At 31.9% G+C, this 19,435-nt stretch overlaps 1 protein-coding gene across 1 annotated transcript; it reads right to left on the bottom strand.

The window, feature by feature from the left end:
• Positions 1-427: 427 nt before the first annotated feature.
• Positions 428-2,914, bottom strand: LOC139501913 (toll-like receptor 4). The gene has a single exon (XM_071291216.1). The coding sequence runs from the start codon at positions 2,912-2,914 to the stop codon at positions 428-430; it is 2,487 nt and encodes an 828-aa protein (XP_071147317.1).
• Between the last annotated feature and the right edge of the window lie 16,521 nt (positions 2,915-19,435).

Raw genomic sequence — 19,435 nt, 5'->3', positions numbered from 1 at the left:
ACACACATATGCATACAATCAAGCATTTTTGTTTGAAAAAATGATGTGATATATTTTTTTTTCATAACTACAACCAGTTGTAACTAGTAATCTAGAATTTGTATAAATGAAAGTAGAACTTTAAAAATTGTATGCGTCTGAAACACTCTTCTGGAGTTACTTGCATTATAAACACCAAATTCCAAAAAAGAAAGACATGAGATAAGATCAATGAATTGGTCTTTGCATAAATAGTCAGTTTATTCAAGGATTTCACAATTATTACTTTTGTGTTAATTTTAATAAACATGTTAAAATAGTCTAGATACATTTGTACAGAAAGTCACATGTGATGTCATCTTATAAAATATTGAAATTTACGTATATTGACCAAAAGATGTCATTTCAAGCATAGTTTAAAATTAAAAAAATAACAACCCTGTCTTCATTAACGTTGCATGGCTTGATCTAGACATTTCCAGAAAATGTTATTTTCATTTAATGTGTCTGTTTTACGAATGTGATCGTTGGCGTCCAATGACATAATTTGAAGAACACATTGCGGTATTTCTGTTTTGGTTATATTTTCCAGGTTTATAACAATTATTCTTGCTTGTAATCCCAGGAAATGTTCAATTCCAACAGTTGCTTCATAGTATGCCCAGTCATTGTTCACAAATTCTTTTGAAATCACTAAGATTATCTTTTTGCATTTTGGAATTGAATTGTTTAAAGCAAAAAGTCTATGTTCTCCAGCAGGGACATCCCCTCTATCTAACAAAAGAAGTTTATAATTTCGTCTCTCTTCGAGAAATAAGCGCAAAGGTCCATATACCCATTTGTAGTCGCCATCGCAATAAGCTACATAAGCATCATATTCAAGTGCTTCTTCTTTTGGCTTCCGGAAAAGAGGATTGGCCATTCCGATAAATAAACAAAAGTATTGTAGGTGCATTTTGTAACGATACCCAACTAGAATGAATAAAAGAAGCACACCAAATAAAGTTGCAGAAAAAATTAACCATACTATAGTAATACATCTTATTCTCATAATTCGCAAGTGATTGTAAACGAAATTGGTTGTTGTAATATTTCCATCTTTTTCGACACACAAATAACTACCATTGCTGTCAAGTTTCACTTTAGTAGTAAATAACCATTCTACAAAATCTAACGAAGCACAAGTACACACAAGAGGGTTGCCCTCCAAAAAGACTGTCATTGTTCTATTTGATTTTTCAAATAGCACTTCAATGGCGTCAATTTCTTCAGTTGTCAAGTAGGCTATCTTGTTGTTTCTAATATTTAGAAAACGTAATATGTTAAAGTCTTCCAGACATAATGGAATACTTGTGAATAAATTTCCTTCAAGTATCAAAGATTGCAAACTATCAAATTGACTTTTAAATGTTGAAATTCTGAATCGGTCTTCAAATTCATTTCTTGAAAAGTCTATATACTGTAAATCTTTAAGTCCTTGGAGGAATTGACTGTGGTGATCATCCTTTAGGCCGATACTAAGTGAAGAGCTTTGCATTATCAACTGTTCCAAATTGGCAGCAGATTGTAGAAGGTTGTGATTTAAAAGTCCGCATTTGAAATGTGAAACATTAAGTATAAACACGTTCTGAAGTCCATATATTGTGTAATTGCAGTCAAACAATGAAGAGTATGCTGAATCAATTATTTGCAGGTTTTTTATTCCTTTCAATGTAAAGCTGTTGATTGGGTTCCCTACTACGTTGATACAAGATATGTTCAAGATTTCAAGTGTCGAAGGAAACCATAATACAATATCTGGAGGATAATATGAGGGACTGATTTTAAAGGATTTATTATCAGATCGATCATTATTATCACGTGTATGTTTAATCCAATCTATCTTAACTTTATTTTGACTAAACTGATTGTTGTTATCCGACATGTCTAATGTCCTCAGATGTGTAAACAAATTGAAAAACCATATTGTTAACAGCTGGTGAAAATCAAAGTCATTGTTACTTAAGTTTAAACTCTCCAGACAATGTTTGTATTTCATCTTCTGAACTGCGTCGGCATTTATCATTAGTATGCCATTGAAGGTCAAGGATAATTTCTTTACACAAATGTTACCGATATATGTAAATAAATCAGTTGTTATAATGAATTCACCGTGTACTCTAAAATTATTGTTTAAATTTAGTTCGTCCATTTGTCTATTTTGAAACACGTGCAAAGCTGGCAAAGCATTTGACATTTTAAGGAAACGTGCATTTGGAATAACAAGACTAGACAGAAATCGTAAAGGTGAAAAAGTATCTTTTTCTATTGTCATTAATTTACCTTTTATCTCTAGATATTTTAATGGCGTTTTATCAAAGACATGAAACATACTGTCACACAGAACATGCATTTGAATTTCACTATGTAAATACTTCAGACTCTTCATGGCAGAAAATATCTCCGCAAATGATCCATTTGACGGTCCACCATAAGTCAACACGTTCGTTAAATGTAAAACATCCGCCCACGATTCTCTTGGATACGTTGACAGTAAGTCATGTGATATATGAAGTACTTGCAGTTTATCTAGTGGTGCAAATACATTCCGTACGAAAGTTTTCATTGGATTATTAAATAAACTCAGTTCTTTTAAATGTGTTAAATTATCAAACGCTGATTTGTCGATTGATGTCACATGACCATCACTTAAATCCAGATATCTAAGCTGTGGATATTTAGTGAAAGCTTTCCTTGATATAAAGTCAAGATTATTATTAGACAAATATAAATGTGTTGTGTTAGATGGACAATCTGTTGGTATATATGTTAAATTCATTGAGCTGCAGTCACATCTTACTTCCTTTTTAGTTAGTGAAATATCACAATGATTTAGTAACAAATCAGAACTGACAACAATAATCCAAATAAACAATAAAAACTGATAAAACAACATTTTGCAAAAGAATATAAAAATAATAATGTTATTTCAAAAGTTTAAAGTTGTATTTAAACCAAAATTTAACGAGTCATGCAAAACATTACAAAACAAATAGTAACATATGTATTTTCCATATAACTCAAGTTTCTTATTGAGGAAGTTTACAACAAAACAATTGTTGTAGAAAATATGAACACACTAAAGAGAAATTTGGTTAAGATAACGATTAAAATTTCCCAAGCTACTTATTTACAGTTCACAAAAGTTAAGGCTAAGAAAATAACAAATATGTAATACTTCCTGTCGATACCGGCCTTGATAACAAAACGAAAAATGACTTTTATCTAACCTTTGCAACAGTGGTCTGCACCTATAGTTCAGAACAACAAGAACAGGTGAGAAATGAGGGGTCGTCTAAAAAATAAATTGAAAAAAAATTAATATTGATCGCATATGCTAATGTTGATGCCAATGATACTATCCAACAGGACGTACATGTTTCTTTAATATATTTCTGTAATAACATATTGAAAAAAAATGGAACGAATGAGTTGAATGAGAGTATGCAGATGTAGTGAATAAATTTGATGACACGCATATTTAAATATAAACCTTATAAGTAGATGATTGGTAATCCTCAAATAGAATAATTCATATAAAACAGTTTACACGTTATGATTTTTTAATATATTGAAAAGAACAATTTAGTACTTAGATCTGAAACTGATAGTCATATTATTGAACACATCGTGGTTTGATTTTTGTATGAGTAATATCAAATTCAGTGAACATATGTATACATATTAATGTTTTTATTACTCAGGTCATGATATAGATTTCCATTGAAATTATAGTGCAACCTTTTATTTTGAATGACCCATACACCACACATATGATGAAAAATGTGTTATATGTTTTGTTTGTGATTGTCATTTCTAACTGTTTATTGTGTTGATGTAAATTTTACTAGGAACTGCAACAGTTTGCGTTCCCCTTAAGAACACGGGCATTCATAAGATTGTTAAAATTTGATATAAGTTTACCAACATAATCAGTCAATCGATTGGAAAAGGCAAGATCAACTAAACATGTGTATGATGATTGATGAGTTTAGATTCACAGATTTCCCTAGATGATATCAAATATGTTGGTAATGTCGTAACTGCAATTCTGTTCACTTTCACGAATTTGATTTACAGAATTAGACTATTTACAGGGTTTGTAAAAACATCAGCAACACAACGATAGCCACATGTGGAGCAGGATCTGCTCACCCTCCCAGAGAATGCCCCACATTTGCAAGGGGTTGGTTTTGCTTCGTAATTAGTTTTCTATGTTGTGTCTTGTGTACTATTATTTGTCTGTATATCCTTTTTTATGCATAGCGATATCAGCTTATTTTCCAACTATGAGTTTAAATGTTATTCTGGTATCTATTGGACCTCTTTCACAAAGGTTTACTTTTGTCTTAAAATCGATAGTAATTTTCCTTTAGGATAAAATTATTGGTTCAAAAACACGTAAACGTATATTTCGAATACTTAAAAAATATTTGACAATTATTACGTAAACACTTACTTCATTTTAATTGTTTGATAATGAACCACCTTAACTTTTGTTGGGATGAGCGTCTGACCTTATATATGATTTATTTTAGTTATACACTTTTTTTGATCGAAGAGGGGGGGGGGGGATGGTCCATATTTTTAAGAAGGAAATTGACCATGATAGATAACTGTATATTAAACTTTTGAAGTTTTGTTGCGTTAAACAAACGACAATGTCTTCGGACGCAAGAAATTATTTCACGTGTTGTTTTCATTTTTTGCACATTTTTATGTGAAACATGCGATATAAAATTGTTTGATTTGTCGACTAAACATTAAGCCTCATTTACTCAAATCCTTAATGATAAAGTAAATGTGTCAAAGAGACAACAACCTAACCAAAGATCCGAAAACAGCGGAAGTCCACCAATGGGTCTTGAACACAGCAAGGAAATTCTGCACCTTGAGGCGGGATTAAGCTGGCTTCTTAATAAACAAGTGTTCTACTTCAGTGAAAATGGATGTCATACTCCAAAAATAAATGAACTATTAGTAAAGGACATAAAAACTAACAAGAGATAGAGGATCCTGACTTTGGACAGGCGCAATAACGCAGCGGGATTAAACTTGTTTTGTGAGATCTAAACCCCCTTTTCCTCTAGTTATTTTATAACAATCATACACACAGCAATACGCACAGTAAAACTTAGTTTAAAGGTAGATCAAGACCAATGTCAGAAAAAGTAACAAAAGAACCTTAGCATATTGATAATGATACATAACTCAACAAAAACTACTTGCAGTTAGTGACATGCTGGCTGCTTATTTCAAGTACCGTAAACGAACTTTTTTTCGCGGATACTTTATTTCGAGTTTTATCCTTACAAGGCCACTTCGCCAAATTTGATTACTCGATTTTTTAATTTTCATGACGTAGTTGAATAAGGAAAATTTACATTTTCGCGACGATTTTTAATCGCGTTATTTTTCAACTCTCGAAAGTCGCGAAAATAAATCTCTTGCGAAAATATGTGAGTTAACAGTATTCAGTTTAAACAATTATTATTTTCTTTATTCAATCAATCTTAATAACATTAACGGTACAAATTGTTCTGCACTAGATTCGCATTCCGACAATACATGTCTCTTCAGTGATGCTCGTAGCCGAAATATTTGAAATCTAAAATTTATAAAAAAGATGAAGAGCTATAATCCAAAAGTTCCAAAAAGTATATCCAAAATTGTAACTTTTGTCAGTATCAACAATGTGTCTTCAGAAGTGATGGGACATGTAAAGTTAGATTTGAGTACCGAGTACAAAAAAATTTAGAATGGAAATGGGGAATATGTCAAAGAGACAACAACCCAACAATAGAAAAAAAAACAACAGCCGAAGGTCACCAACAGGTCTTCAATGTAGCGAGAAATTCCCGCACCCGGAGGTGTGCTTCGTTTAGTTTGCTATTTTATGCTTTGAAGACTGTATTTATTTGGTCTTTTGTCAATTGTAATATGAGGTTCTCCGTTGTTCGATATTGACGTCCTTTATGATGTATCTTTTGTGTCGATTGTTACATGGGGTTTTTATTTTCTCCCTTTTTTATATGTGACATCCTTTATATGGTGTTCAACTTGTTTTTGTTTTTTTAGTACATTAATCTATAAAATGTTAAAATGCCCGGACTCCCCATCCAGTGTGCGCTTTTGTGAAACGGATTTTTTCTTCATTGTAGTGACCTGACGAGTTGAGCACTCTTAAATCATAAATCTCTGCAAACTTAGTATTATTCAGATATTTTGAATTGAGCATCCTAGACGAGACATTATTAGTCGAAATGCATATATTGTCATCGTTTATCTTATTTAAGAGAATATTTTTTTGATGTTTTAAAAAGTTCCATTTATCCCAACCCAAGACAAAACAAGTGTACCTACGTTTGACATTATCACTTAGTTAAATTGTCGTGTTATCAATAGTTTGACAAAAAAGTTAATGATCTGTTCTTATTTACCTACTTAGTTCTCTAAACTGTAATTACTTATAAGGAATCTATCTGGAATCAATATAAGGAAAATGTTTAAATCCAACTCTTAATGTTTTTATTCACATTCGTAAATAGGTTTTAAGGCATTTCAACCTGTAATAAACTATTACATATTTATAAACTGCTGCATATGTTTCAAAATATTGAATAACATAAATATCAACAGAAGCATAAATAAAGGCAACAGTAGTTTACTGCTGTCCGAAGTTCATAAATCGATTGAAAAAAATCAAATCTGAGTTACAAACTAAAACTGAAGGACTCCTATCAACTATAAAGGCAACAGGAGTATACTGCTGCTCATAACTCGTAAATCGATCGGAAAAAACAAAATAGGGGTAACAAACTAAAACTGGGGGAACGTATGAAATATAAGAAAACAACGACATAACAGAGACATAACATCAAAAGGTAACACACAAGGTATATTTTATAAATATTTTGATATGAGCGTCACTGATGAGTCTGATGTAGACGATACGCGCGTCTGGCGTACTCAATTATTATCCTGGTACCTTTGATAACTAATTACACGATGCCACTGCTGGTGAACGTTTTCTCCCTGCGGGTATCACCATCCTAGTAGTCAACCCTTCGGTGTTGACATTAATATCAATAATGTGGTTATTTGTTTAAATTTCCAGTTTACAAAACATTGAATTTTTCGAAAAACTCAGGATTTTTTTTATCCTAGAATTTACTTTACTTTAACCGTATTTGGCACAACTTTTTGGAATTTTGGATCCTCAATGCTCTTCTGCTTGGTACTTGTTTGGCTTTATAAATAGTTTGATATGAGCGTCACTGATGAGTCTTATGAAGACGAAACGCGGGTCTGGCGTACTAAATTATAATCCTGGTACCTTTGATAACTACATACAGAAACGAACTATAATATAAAATTGAGGAAAACAAATCAACTATAAGAGTAGAACAAAGACACAAACCCGATCTATAAACCGGATCTATATACAACCTTATTAATTAACCCCGTGTGTACACATATTTTATGGATATGTTAGTTTGTTTAATGTTTTAAAATGCAAATTACAAAACAGTTTCGTCTACATACATGTACAGGTGATATATATTATATAAGTTAAATGGAAACGAAAGTTGGTATAACGGAATTCACATTTCATATAAAATATTATAACAGGTTGAAAGGATGGCAGGTTAACAATTTAACTTTAATTTTTATCAATAAATTTAAACATAAAGTGATAAAGTAGTAACGTTCTACTGTCCATGTAAAACATGTATATTTTAAAGTGTAATATGAATTTAAACAAACACACGAATACCTAATTTGCTGCGTGTGTACACAGTTTTTGTTTATTATATCAAAGTTTTCCTTTTGACCTAGTCTCGATCATCCGGCCGCTTTATTTTTCCAAAGTAGAGCGTCTTGATGACAAGTGATATAAAAATGGTATGACATTCGGAATAGTATCGGATTTTTTAGCTTGTATTTAAAGATAATGTCGAAGAAGAATAACCAAGAAGTTGGTTATTGAATACGGAAGAAATTATATAACGACAACACTATTGAAAAGCCCGACTGTAGCGATTGTTGTTTTAAGCTATTTCTATTTTTTTTGTGATGACATACAAGTTTTGGAAAACACCAGACAGCATGGCTGCCATCCCCGCGAAGGAAAATAACAGCACATCAAACTTTGGTAAGATGATATAACAACACTAACTGTTACATAAATTTTAATACAACCTGAAACATCAAGTAGTTATATTCTGTCATGAATGTCGGTGCTACGCAAGAAAGTTAATAATTACACAATAAATGGCAATTTTTGTATTGACTGGGACCACTCGAACAGTCGTGTGTACGCTATAAATACATTTTGTGGTTGATCTTTAACTTTATAAATACTTGATTGAAAGAGATATGAAATATGAACTTCATCCAGGATAAGTTTGTCGTATCTGTATGTAGTGTATAATGGAGTTCGCATTTTGATATGTGTATAAAAGGGGGGTAGGATGCGCAATATTGTACACATTTAAAGGAGGGAATTCAATCCAAAACCATTAGCAGAAGAAAACCAAACAAAGTAAATCTAAAAGATGCCAATTTGAACATACACCAAACGGTCAAAACGATTTATGCTCGATTAAAAAAAAACAACAAATGCATTAAGCTTATACATATATATATATATATATATAAGAAGTGGGACACGTTGTTGATCCATCATCCATGAAAGGAGGTATCAATGAGGCTACACCCAGTGATCCCAGTGCTATACATACCAAAAGTAGACATCAACATGATTAAGAGGTCACACTATAGACTAAAACAAAAAAATGAGAATAAAAGTACCAAAAGGTAAACATTATACAAATAAGAAGAATAAGTATGAATACCAATGAGACAGTTATCCACCTCAAGTTCAAACGAGGTGGATGGGAGCAATTATAGGCAACTGTATGGCCTTCAACAATGATAAAAATTCATCCATGAATTCGATAGAGAATTCAAACAGGGAATGTGTCAAAGAGACGTCTCATCAACCCAACAAAAGAACAGGAAACAACCCAATGACACCAATGGGTTGTGTCATCAACACAGCGAGATAATCTCGCATGCCGTAGCGGGATTCAGCTTGCACCAAGACATTTTAAAATGTATATTTATATATGATGTTTTTTTCCAAACAATTTGTTTTTCATATATGCCATGCTGGTGACCAAAAATTAATATGATTTTTAACATTTACTTTCTTTTGTAGACAAACCAATGAAGATATCTGGACACAGATATTATGTGTAATTAAAAAGTGAAGAATTAAAAAAAAAAATCTAATTTCATTTTATGATAAACAGCTCAAATTTAATAAGAAAAAAGATTCAAAGATTTGTTTTTAATTAATGAAGCTGCCAGCAATCATTATAATCACAGTATAAACCTTATTCTGACAGCAACCATAAAGCGAAAAAAGGTGACATTTATTAAGTTAATAAATCAAAAATCAAGAATCACATTGTTGTCAGATATGTCGGAGAATTAAACAAATTAAAAATCATATAAGAAATTTAACAGTTTTCACGTTTGAATTGTATCTCATGTATGGCCCTTCTCAGTTATTTATATGGTATGGAGTTTTCTTAATATTGAAGGCCGAGCAGTGATTATATTTGAGAACATCCATGTCATTTGAACTCTGCTAGGTTTTTGCCTTATCATCAATCATACCAATCTCCGTATTTTATATAAAGGTCCACATGTACAGGAGAATTTTTGTGAAGCTGCCCTTTAATACATGATGGATATTGGAATCGAATTCGTATTACTTGTGAACTCAGCATAATAGTTTGTAGTAGGGAAATACACTTTTCAGTTATTTTTTTTAACCAGTTATCATGCAGTATGGAATAAATCCCATTCCATCTTTTCCATGTGATTGATTCAAACATGTATTCAAAGAGTATTGGGTTTCATGAATGACTGGTTAACTTATGTATTTCTTCATGGACACGGAGACTGGCAAAGTGGTATTGTGTGAAGATTGGTCCCTAAATGTTTTCTTCCCAATAGGATTAGGCGATATAGATTATTGTGAAACATTCAGACTATTCTGTCGTTTGCAATTTTAAGATAAGTTAATTTTGTAAATTAAAATTGAGTTTGCTCTTTGTATGATCTCACTGATCTGCCAGTAATAAGTTGTTATGGAAGATTTTCTTCATTGACGAAATCTTAGTATTTGTATGAGGTGTTTTTTCTTTCCAGAAACGTAACTTGATGTGTGCTTTTCGAGTAAGGTAAGTGCCTCAGATATCTGAAAGATTATATAAAAAGGAAAGCATAAATTATAACAATAATTTACAGAAATAAGAATAACGAAACAAAAAAAAAGAAGAAGGGAAAAATAAAGAATACAGACTAATGTGGATACAATCAAGATCAATATACCGACTGCCGGCCGTTGCTTAACGTCAAGTGGCAAATATTTCAAAGAATAGAGAGTGTATGCTTTAATACAAAAATATAGAAAAACGGTATTTTTTAGTATAAAGATAAGAGATTATTAAACGAAGTGTGTTATAATATACAAATAGATTGATTTTGGGTTGCTTGGTTATCGTCTTGTGGAATATAATGGTAATGTTCAGGACGGAAAAAATGACAATTAAAGATAAAGATGAGGTCCTAGATTAGAGGCCGTTCGGGATACATGTCGGAAAAACTATTACTCACCAGAAAATAAGGGTAAATTGAATGGCTTTATGTACAACGGTCCACCTATACGGATCCCGCTCTCTTAGCGCACAGCAGCGGAGCGTGGTATAATCTATACACAAACAGTGGCTGATCCAGACCTTGTTATAAGGAGGGCACTCTACAGCCATGCATGCAACATTGTTTCCCTATATAATATACCAAATTTTTCCCACGAAAACAAATCATGCCTTAATTCTTTATTTTGTTTTTACATGTGTCACAAAATTCTGGTAAAAAGACTAATTACAGTTTTTGATCGTTCTTTTATAATTGCCCATCTTCAAGTTGGGCAAAATAGGGTCAACTACAAAATGTCAGCTTTTATAATCACATAATTTTTATACATGTAAATTACACTGTTAACCGTTTGTATTAATTGTTTTAAATAGAATGGGGATAACGGAAGTGCTATTTATAGATATGTTCCATATTTAATTTTTTGTTACGCCCCCTATAAATATTTGACCAGTCCGGTTAATCACCCCAGACGCTATATTTAAATATGCGTCTGGGTAATCGAGACTACTTTTGACCATGTTTAATTTACCTGGGTATTTAAATTCAAATTATCAAGTATTGCGTATGTGCTATAACTATGTGTAATTCAAACAAAAACGAAAGTTGATATAACTGGAAACACATTTCTATAACAAGCTGAGAGAATGGCAGGTAAACAATTTAACTTTAATTAACATAGACAATCTTCACCCTGTATAACCCCGATACAGATGAAACCGGACGTTGACGCGTTCGAGTCGAGCACACCGTATAGCACTGAGTTCAGACAGTAAGAATTTCATACTTTTAAAGACAATTCAATATCTATTCTTCGTATAATTTGCGCAAATATATTCTTTGCCATAATACTCATGAGTTACTAAAAGGTTTTTCAAAAATGTGACATTTTTTTATACAAACATTAAAAAACGCACGACGATATCAATGATAAAACGTGCTTGGTATTTTTAAACATTCAAAACTTAATGTTTCTCGTACCTCATAGCTTTTAAAACATACATTTTTGAAAACTTCATAGTATAAATTAACAAAGTTATAAAGATCGTTTGTTTATGTTGTATCTAGAAACAAAAAAATACACATTTTAATATGTCTCTATGTTCATGATGTGTACGCTTCGTTGTCATTACACCTTTTTGACGCTTCGTTGACAAAATATTGCGTTTGTCAATGAATTTTGCATGTATTAGATTATGCTTTGATATGATTATAACCAATATGCATGTTTGAAAATAATAATTTACCATCATAACATGAAGACAGCAACCCATAATGTCAGTTGTATTGTCGAAAAACACTTGGAGGAATTTTTTACATTTAAAAAAATCCTCATGTATACAAAAGTGTGAATTGGTAGGAAAATACAATATTTCAACAGATGCAACTATGACAAGGCATTATTTCCGTGTGCTTAATAGCGATGTGGGCTTTTACATTGTTAAAGGCCGTACGGTGACGTGTAGTTGTTCATTTTTGTTTCGTTTGGTCTCTTGCGAAGAGTAGTTTCAATACCGCATCTTCTATTTGATATAGAAAGTAATCAAATTCAATCAATGGATTATAGGTTAAGCCTTTTGGCCTGAATCTCAGAGGCGGGTCCAAGGGGGTCATAGATTACCATAGAGTTACATTAAGGCTCAAGAATAGGTGTATGCAAGGAACATGTAACCGATAGCCATCAATAGTAATACAGTTACTTTAATGTGAAGATATAAAGATGAAGAGACAACACTCAATATATATTAACTGGTTTGCTTTCTTTAATTATGTTTTTGTGTTTGTTTAATTTTTATGGTATAAAGATTATGCTTAAATTCCTCGAACATTACAGTCTTTCCACTGTGGTGCAAAAATCTAAATGATTGGTCAGGTCATTCTGGTTATTATAAACACCTTTAAAGTCTATACTCACCCATATGCATTTAATTCAAATTTTGATTTATTTCACAGAAGACCACAGGGACCATATTTATATTCCCCAGTTACCCTTGGCGTCATTGGTAAATTATGAGTTAGCAAAGCATCAATCACCAACCTAACCTTAGACATTTGCTGTGTTTCTTCTTTACTGTTGGTACTTAACAATATATGGACCCTTTTATTTGTTTATGACACGCGTACGTAATGGCTGATTGTTGGTTGCTTTATGATCACTTGCAAATATGCCATGCATGTTTAGGATAAGCACAAAGTAGCAACACATATATGTAAGTCCTGTGAGGAGACCCTCCGGAATTACGTCAGGGACGTTTTGATTGCCACTGGATAAAATGATGTATATAGGTAATTTTGTAAGGACACAAATGGTGCCTTTCAACAGGCTATTTATAGACCTCTCTTGAAGTTTTTGCAGGGGTTCGTACTGTGTAGTTTGCGCGGTACTATCTTTACACGAGACATTGGATTTTATATTCCCATTCGGACACAGGACGTGACTGTGTACTGTTACATCCCACACAACTAAATGGGTGGCCAACTTCAGTCAGTGTTTACTGACGATCGGAAAAAGACCAAAGTGATCATAACTTATAGTATATCTTCCAGTCACCCTTCACCAAATTCTTTCAGAAATAAAAAAAACAATTGGCCACAATATAGAAAGTTTTGCTCTACCTGTTAAATCAAAATATCACTTAACATTATTACAATTTATGCACACTTATGAGAACTCATAGTACCGTACATCCTCTCGATACTGTTCATATTTGGCATTGCACAAGTTCTTGCGTTTTATTACGTCTTTACCTAAAAGCGTAGGATATACTGATTAAAACACTTTGGATACACGATTTACTTCTTAGTTGTAATTCGCTTTGAAATAACTATCAGTTACTACAATTACTCCTTTGTCGATATTTTATGTATATGGTTTTTGTGCCTTGTACCGACATTTTGAGTTTAGCCAATTGCAACTGAACTTGTTTATCATGTTGTGCTGTTACACCAGTGTTCTATGTTAATGCTCACATGTTTAAACCTGCCGCACTTTGTTTTGTCGGTCCAACGTCAGAATCCTGCAGTACATTGGTTATATAGATCTGTCATTTCATAAGTTATAAATTATTAACCGTTAGTTTAATCGTTTTTTTTTTCATATTTTTTTTTCATATCGGGGCCTTTTTTAGGCGACTGTATGGTATAGGTTTTCCTCATTGTTAAATATTGTACATTGGACTATAATAGTTTATACGCCAACTTCATTTAAACTTTGATGGACAGTTGTCTCACTGGCCATCACACCACATCTACAAAGCTCCGCATGTAAAAAAAAAGTAATGAAAAAATTAAAGTAGTTGGAATGCCAGTTCAACGAGCTCCTTCATGTATGTCTGCTTTCGTCTAGGCGAATTTGGACCAACATCGGCATTTGGAAGAGCCTCAAATTGTTAAAAGGAAGTCATTAAAGTTTTAATGACTGTACTATATATACTTTTTGAAACTTTCTTTCCTCTGGAATATATTTATTCACTGTTCATTTCATCTGGAAAAACATTGAAAGTCTCAATTTTCAATAGAAACATTCCAAGCAGATGTACGCGAGTTACATATTTCAATCATTGGCTTTGTATGACAGATATTTTAAGTTCAACTACTTTGACTAAGTTAACAGATAAACATTTACAATAAAATACAGAAAAAGGGTCGCCGACACCATCTCGAAAACCTTGACAAGAAATTGTTTGTCACGGTTTTTGTCAACGAACTGTACAGTGATTATTTCAAAACGCACAACGAACGCGACACATTTGGTGGAACGAACAATACAGTCAGAGAAAATTTATTTTGTATGATATTGCGTTTATTCTAAGTTCTAGGGCACATTTGAAGGCACGTAGTAATTCAATGTATAGTTATTTAGTATTGCTTAAGGTATTAATACTCAAAGGTGTATGCACGTAAAGATATTCAGCATTGTTTACATCGTAAACCGTATGAAATTGCACCATGTCTGTGCGTTTTGCATCTAGCAGTTTAATCAAACGTTTTATACAATATCTAAAACTTACAACAACTGTATAATTGAATAAAGATACTAACATGCTCATTGACATATTTATATATACTCAAATAAGTTCTAGAGAGGCATTCAAAGTTATTGTCATCCCAAATGTTGTCCTGATTATCGCTTCGAACGCGTCAACGTCCGGATTCATTTGTATCGGGGTTATACGGGGTGATCTTATCAATAATGTGATAGAATAATTACCATCTGCTGTGTTTTAAATGTAAAATCTTGTGTCCGTGTTGTATGTACATGTACATGGTATTCAAATTGGTAACAAAAGCAAATATTACAAAAATGTTTATATCAGACTAAGAGGATTAAAGGTAAACAATTTAGAGTTATTTCATATAAAAACATCATATTATCTTTAGTTTCTTTTATCACAAAACTACGGATAGATTTATCCACATGAACAATCTCGAATACATCATTATCACAACCAGTCATCTTCCTTTAAAGGCATACGATATAGTTACAGGGGAGGTAATGACGTTGTTTACGTAAACTGTTATTTTATTGACGTCAAACGGTGACTTTTCGTGTAAAGATGCAATTTGCGGCTGATTTATATCATCCAAACTGATATAACTTGAAGACTTGTTGATGGACCCCCTTTTTTAAAATGACATTTGGATTAATTACGTAAGAAGATAAGGTGTACCAATTTTCATGAAATCGTAATCAATGCATTTGTTTTTAAATTTGATTAGTAGACATCAAATTTTTTTTTTCTACATTCATGAACCTTTGATAAATTTAAGTTACGTGATAACATGATATGTACAAAGGACAAGGTACAATAAGGGCAATTTTGGCCCCCTCTCCAAATAAATTGAACTTTATAATTTCAATAAATAAGACTAAATATAAGTGCCTAAAAGTACGGCAATATTGTTTTTTGTAATAATCATTTGTTCTTAAGGTTGCCTAGCAAAATATTTAAAATCTGCTTATTATGCATTATTTCCAACCATATTCATAAAAAAAATCTTTTTGTCGATTTTTGATCCGTCAAAAAACATGGCCGCCGTTACTTAAAAGAAAACATAGGGGTCAAATGCAGTTTTTGGCTTATATCTCAAAAACTAAAACATTTAGAGCAAATCTGACCGGCAGTAAAAATGTTCATTAGGTCAATATCTATCAGCCCTGAAATTTGCAGATGAATCCAACAACCCATAGTTGGGTTGCTGCCACTTAATTGGTAATTTTATGGATTTTGGCAGTTTTTGGTCATTATCTTGAATATTATTATAGATAAAGATAAACTGTCAACAGCAAAAATGATCAGCAAAGTAAGATCTTTAAATAGGTTAAGATGACCAAAATTTTCAATTGACCCCTTAAGGGGTTATTGTCCTTTAATGACAATTTTTCACAATTTGTTCGTCATATTTGCTAACTTTAAAAATTCTTCTCCTCTAAAACGTCAGAATGGATTTGGATGAAACTTAGCATGATTGTTTCTTAGACTATTCTGCACAACGTGTGTGCTTTGATTTTTGATCCGTCAAAAAACATGGACGCCGTTACTTAAAATGTAACATAGGGGTCAAATGCAGTTTTTGGCTTATATCTCAAAAACTAAAACATTAAGGGCAAATCTGACAGGGGGCAAAAATGTTCATAAGGTCAATATCTATCAGCACTGAAATTTTCAGATGAATCAAACAACCCATTGTTGGGTTGCTGCCACTTATTTGGTAATTTTAAAGAAATTTTGCAGTTTTTTGTCATTATCTTGAATATTATTATAGATAAAGATAAACTGTAAACAGCAAAAATGATCTGCAAAGTAAGATCTACAAATAAGTTTATATGACCAAAATTGTCGTTATTGTCCTTTAATGACAATTTTTCACAATTTGTTCATCATATTTGCTTACTTTAAAAATTCTTCTCCTCTAAAACGTCAGAATGGATTTGGATGAAACTTAGCATGATTGTTCCTTAGACTATCCTGCACAACGTGTGTGCTTCGATTTTTGATCCGTCAAAAAACATGGACGTCGTTACTTAAAATGTAACATAGGGGTCAAATGCAGTTTTTGGCTTATATCTCAAAAACTAAAACATTAAGGGCAAATCTGACAGGGGGTAAAAATGTTCATAAGGTCAATATCTATCAGCACTGAAACTTTCAGATGAATCAAACAACCCATTGTTGGGTTGCTGCCACTTATTTGGTAATTTTAAAGAAATTTTGCAGTTTTTTGTCATTATCTTTAATATTATTATAGATAAAGATAAACTGTAAACAGCAAAAATGATCTGCAAAGTAAGATCTACAAATAAGTTAATATGACCAAAATTGTCGTTATTGTCCTAATGACAATTTTTCACAATTTGTTCATCATATTTGCTAACTTTAAAAAATCTTCTCCTCTAAAACTACTCAACCAAATTCAACCAAACTTCAACTGAATGATCAGTAGGGTGTATAAAATAAAGTTTGTGCTTTATTTTTTATTTCGACAAAAAACTTGGCCGTCATGGCTAAAAATAGAACACAGGGTAAAATAGGGTTTTTGGCTTATATCTAAAAAAATCCAGCATTTAGAGCAAATAAGACAAGAAGTTAAAGTATTTATTAGGTCAAGGTCTACCTGTCCTGAAATTTTCAGCCGAATTGGGTAACTGGTTTTTTAAGGTATAATGCCCCTGAATTGATGATTTTAAAGACATTTTGCAGTTTTTGGTTATTATCTTGAATATATTTATAGATACAGATAAACTGTTAATAGCAAAAATGTTAAGCAAAGAAAGATCTACAAATAAGTCTATTGACCAACATTGTCAATTGACCCCTTAAGGAGTTATTGCCCTTTAAAGACTTTTTTTCACAATTGTTCATCATGTTGACTTACTTTAAAAAAATCTTCTCCTTTGAAACTGCTGTATCAATTTCAGCCAAACTTCGGCTAAATGAGTTTCAGAGTATCTAGTATAAATTTTATATTTCATGTCTTTGTATGTCAAGAAACATAGCTCCTATGGCTAAAATAGAACATAGGAGAACATTTTTTTTTTTGCTTTTGAAGAAAATAGGACGTTTCAAAGAACATTTAAATAAATTCAAAAGCCAAAATAGTCATTGATGAGAGATTTAACCACAAAAATTAAGGTGAGCGATTCAGGGTCTTGAGAGCCTCTTGTTAATGCTTAGAAACTACCTAGCAACCGTATACATTGCATAGCAACGACCTTTCTATATATGATTTACGTTGATATTGTACTTTTCTTATGTTAATTTGTCTATAATATGTCATTATGATATATTTCTATTATGAATTACTTTATACGTTGAACCACAAACGTCAAAATCAATCAATGGCGTAGTGGAATTGACAATTTTTGGATTCTCATAAATTCTATGTATAACTTTTGAACTAGTTTGAATCTCGGTCTATTTCTGTAATTTATTCTTACATACTTTTGATTTTTTAACTCTGTATGCGTACATTGCCTATGAAAAAATTTTAAAATTGTTTGTATGCACATTGAACATCAAATTTATGTGACGTATATAATTTTTCTAACGTCAGACACTCAAATCAATCCATGTGTTCTTAGACAGTAGACTGATGTTATTGTGTCCTGTTAAATTGTTCCCTTTAAAAAGTTTTGGATTTTCATATATTCTATGTATAATTTTTGGACTAGTTTGAATCTCGGTCTATTTCTGTAATTTATTCTTACATACTTTTGATTTTTTAACCCTGTATGCGTACATTGCCTATGTAAATTTTAAAATTGTTTGTATGCACATTGAACGACAAATTTATGTGACGTATATAATTTTTCTGACGTCGGACACTCAAGTAGATCCATGTGTTCGTGGATAGGTTTTTGTGTCCTGTTAAATTGTTCCTTTTAAAAGTTTTGGATTCTTATAAATTCTATGTATAACTTTTGGACTAGTTTGATTTCTGTAATTTATTCTTACATACTTTTGATTTTTTAACCCTGTCTGCGCTCATTGCCTATGTAAAATTTAAAATTGTTTATAATCCAGGTACTTTGGATAACTATTGTATGCACATTGAACGACAAATTTATGTGACGTATATAATTTTTCTGACGTCAGACACTCAAATCAATCCATGTGTTCGTAGAAAGTAGATGTTGTTGTGTCCTGTTAAATTGTTATACGATGATGACTGATGTTCCCATATTTTGACTATTTTATTGATTGTGACTGTTTATTTAACGCATCATGTAAATGTAACGGGATTTGATGAGACTGTTATTAAAGTGAGAGGGTTAGCGCTATAGAACCAGGTTTAATCCACCATTTTCTACATTTGAAAATGCCTGTACCAAGTCAGGAATATGACAGTTCTTGTCCATTCGTTTTTGATGCGTTTTGTTTTTTAATTTTGCCATGTGATTATGGACTTTCCAAATTGATTTTCCTCTGAGTTCAGTATTTTTGTGATTTTACTTTTTGTTATCTATACGGTATTGATATTTTGTATATTTTATTTATATTTTGATTTATTCAGTGATCAACCAACAATCATATAAACAATGAAATAAAAGGCAGTTTTCTTTGACACGATGGTCTTTGAATGTTTGTGGAACCAATGAAAATCATCCTTTGTAAAATGTTTCACTGTAGGAATAAAACTTCACCTTAATTATATCATAAAAATAAAGTTGTAATCATGGTAATTG

The sequence above is a fragment of the Mytilus edulis genome, chromosome 13, assembly GCF_963676685.1.
Source record: "Mytilus edulis chromosome 13, xbMytEdul2.2, whole genome shotgun sequence".
Classification (NCBI taxonomy): Eukaryota; Metazoa; Mollusca; class Bivalvia; order Mytilida; family Mytilidae; genus Mytilus; species Mytilus edulis.
Note: the sequence above shows the minus strand (reverse complement) of the source record. Positions and strands in the feature narration are given on the sequence as shown.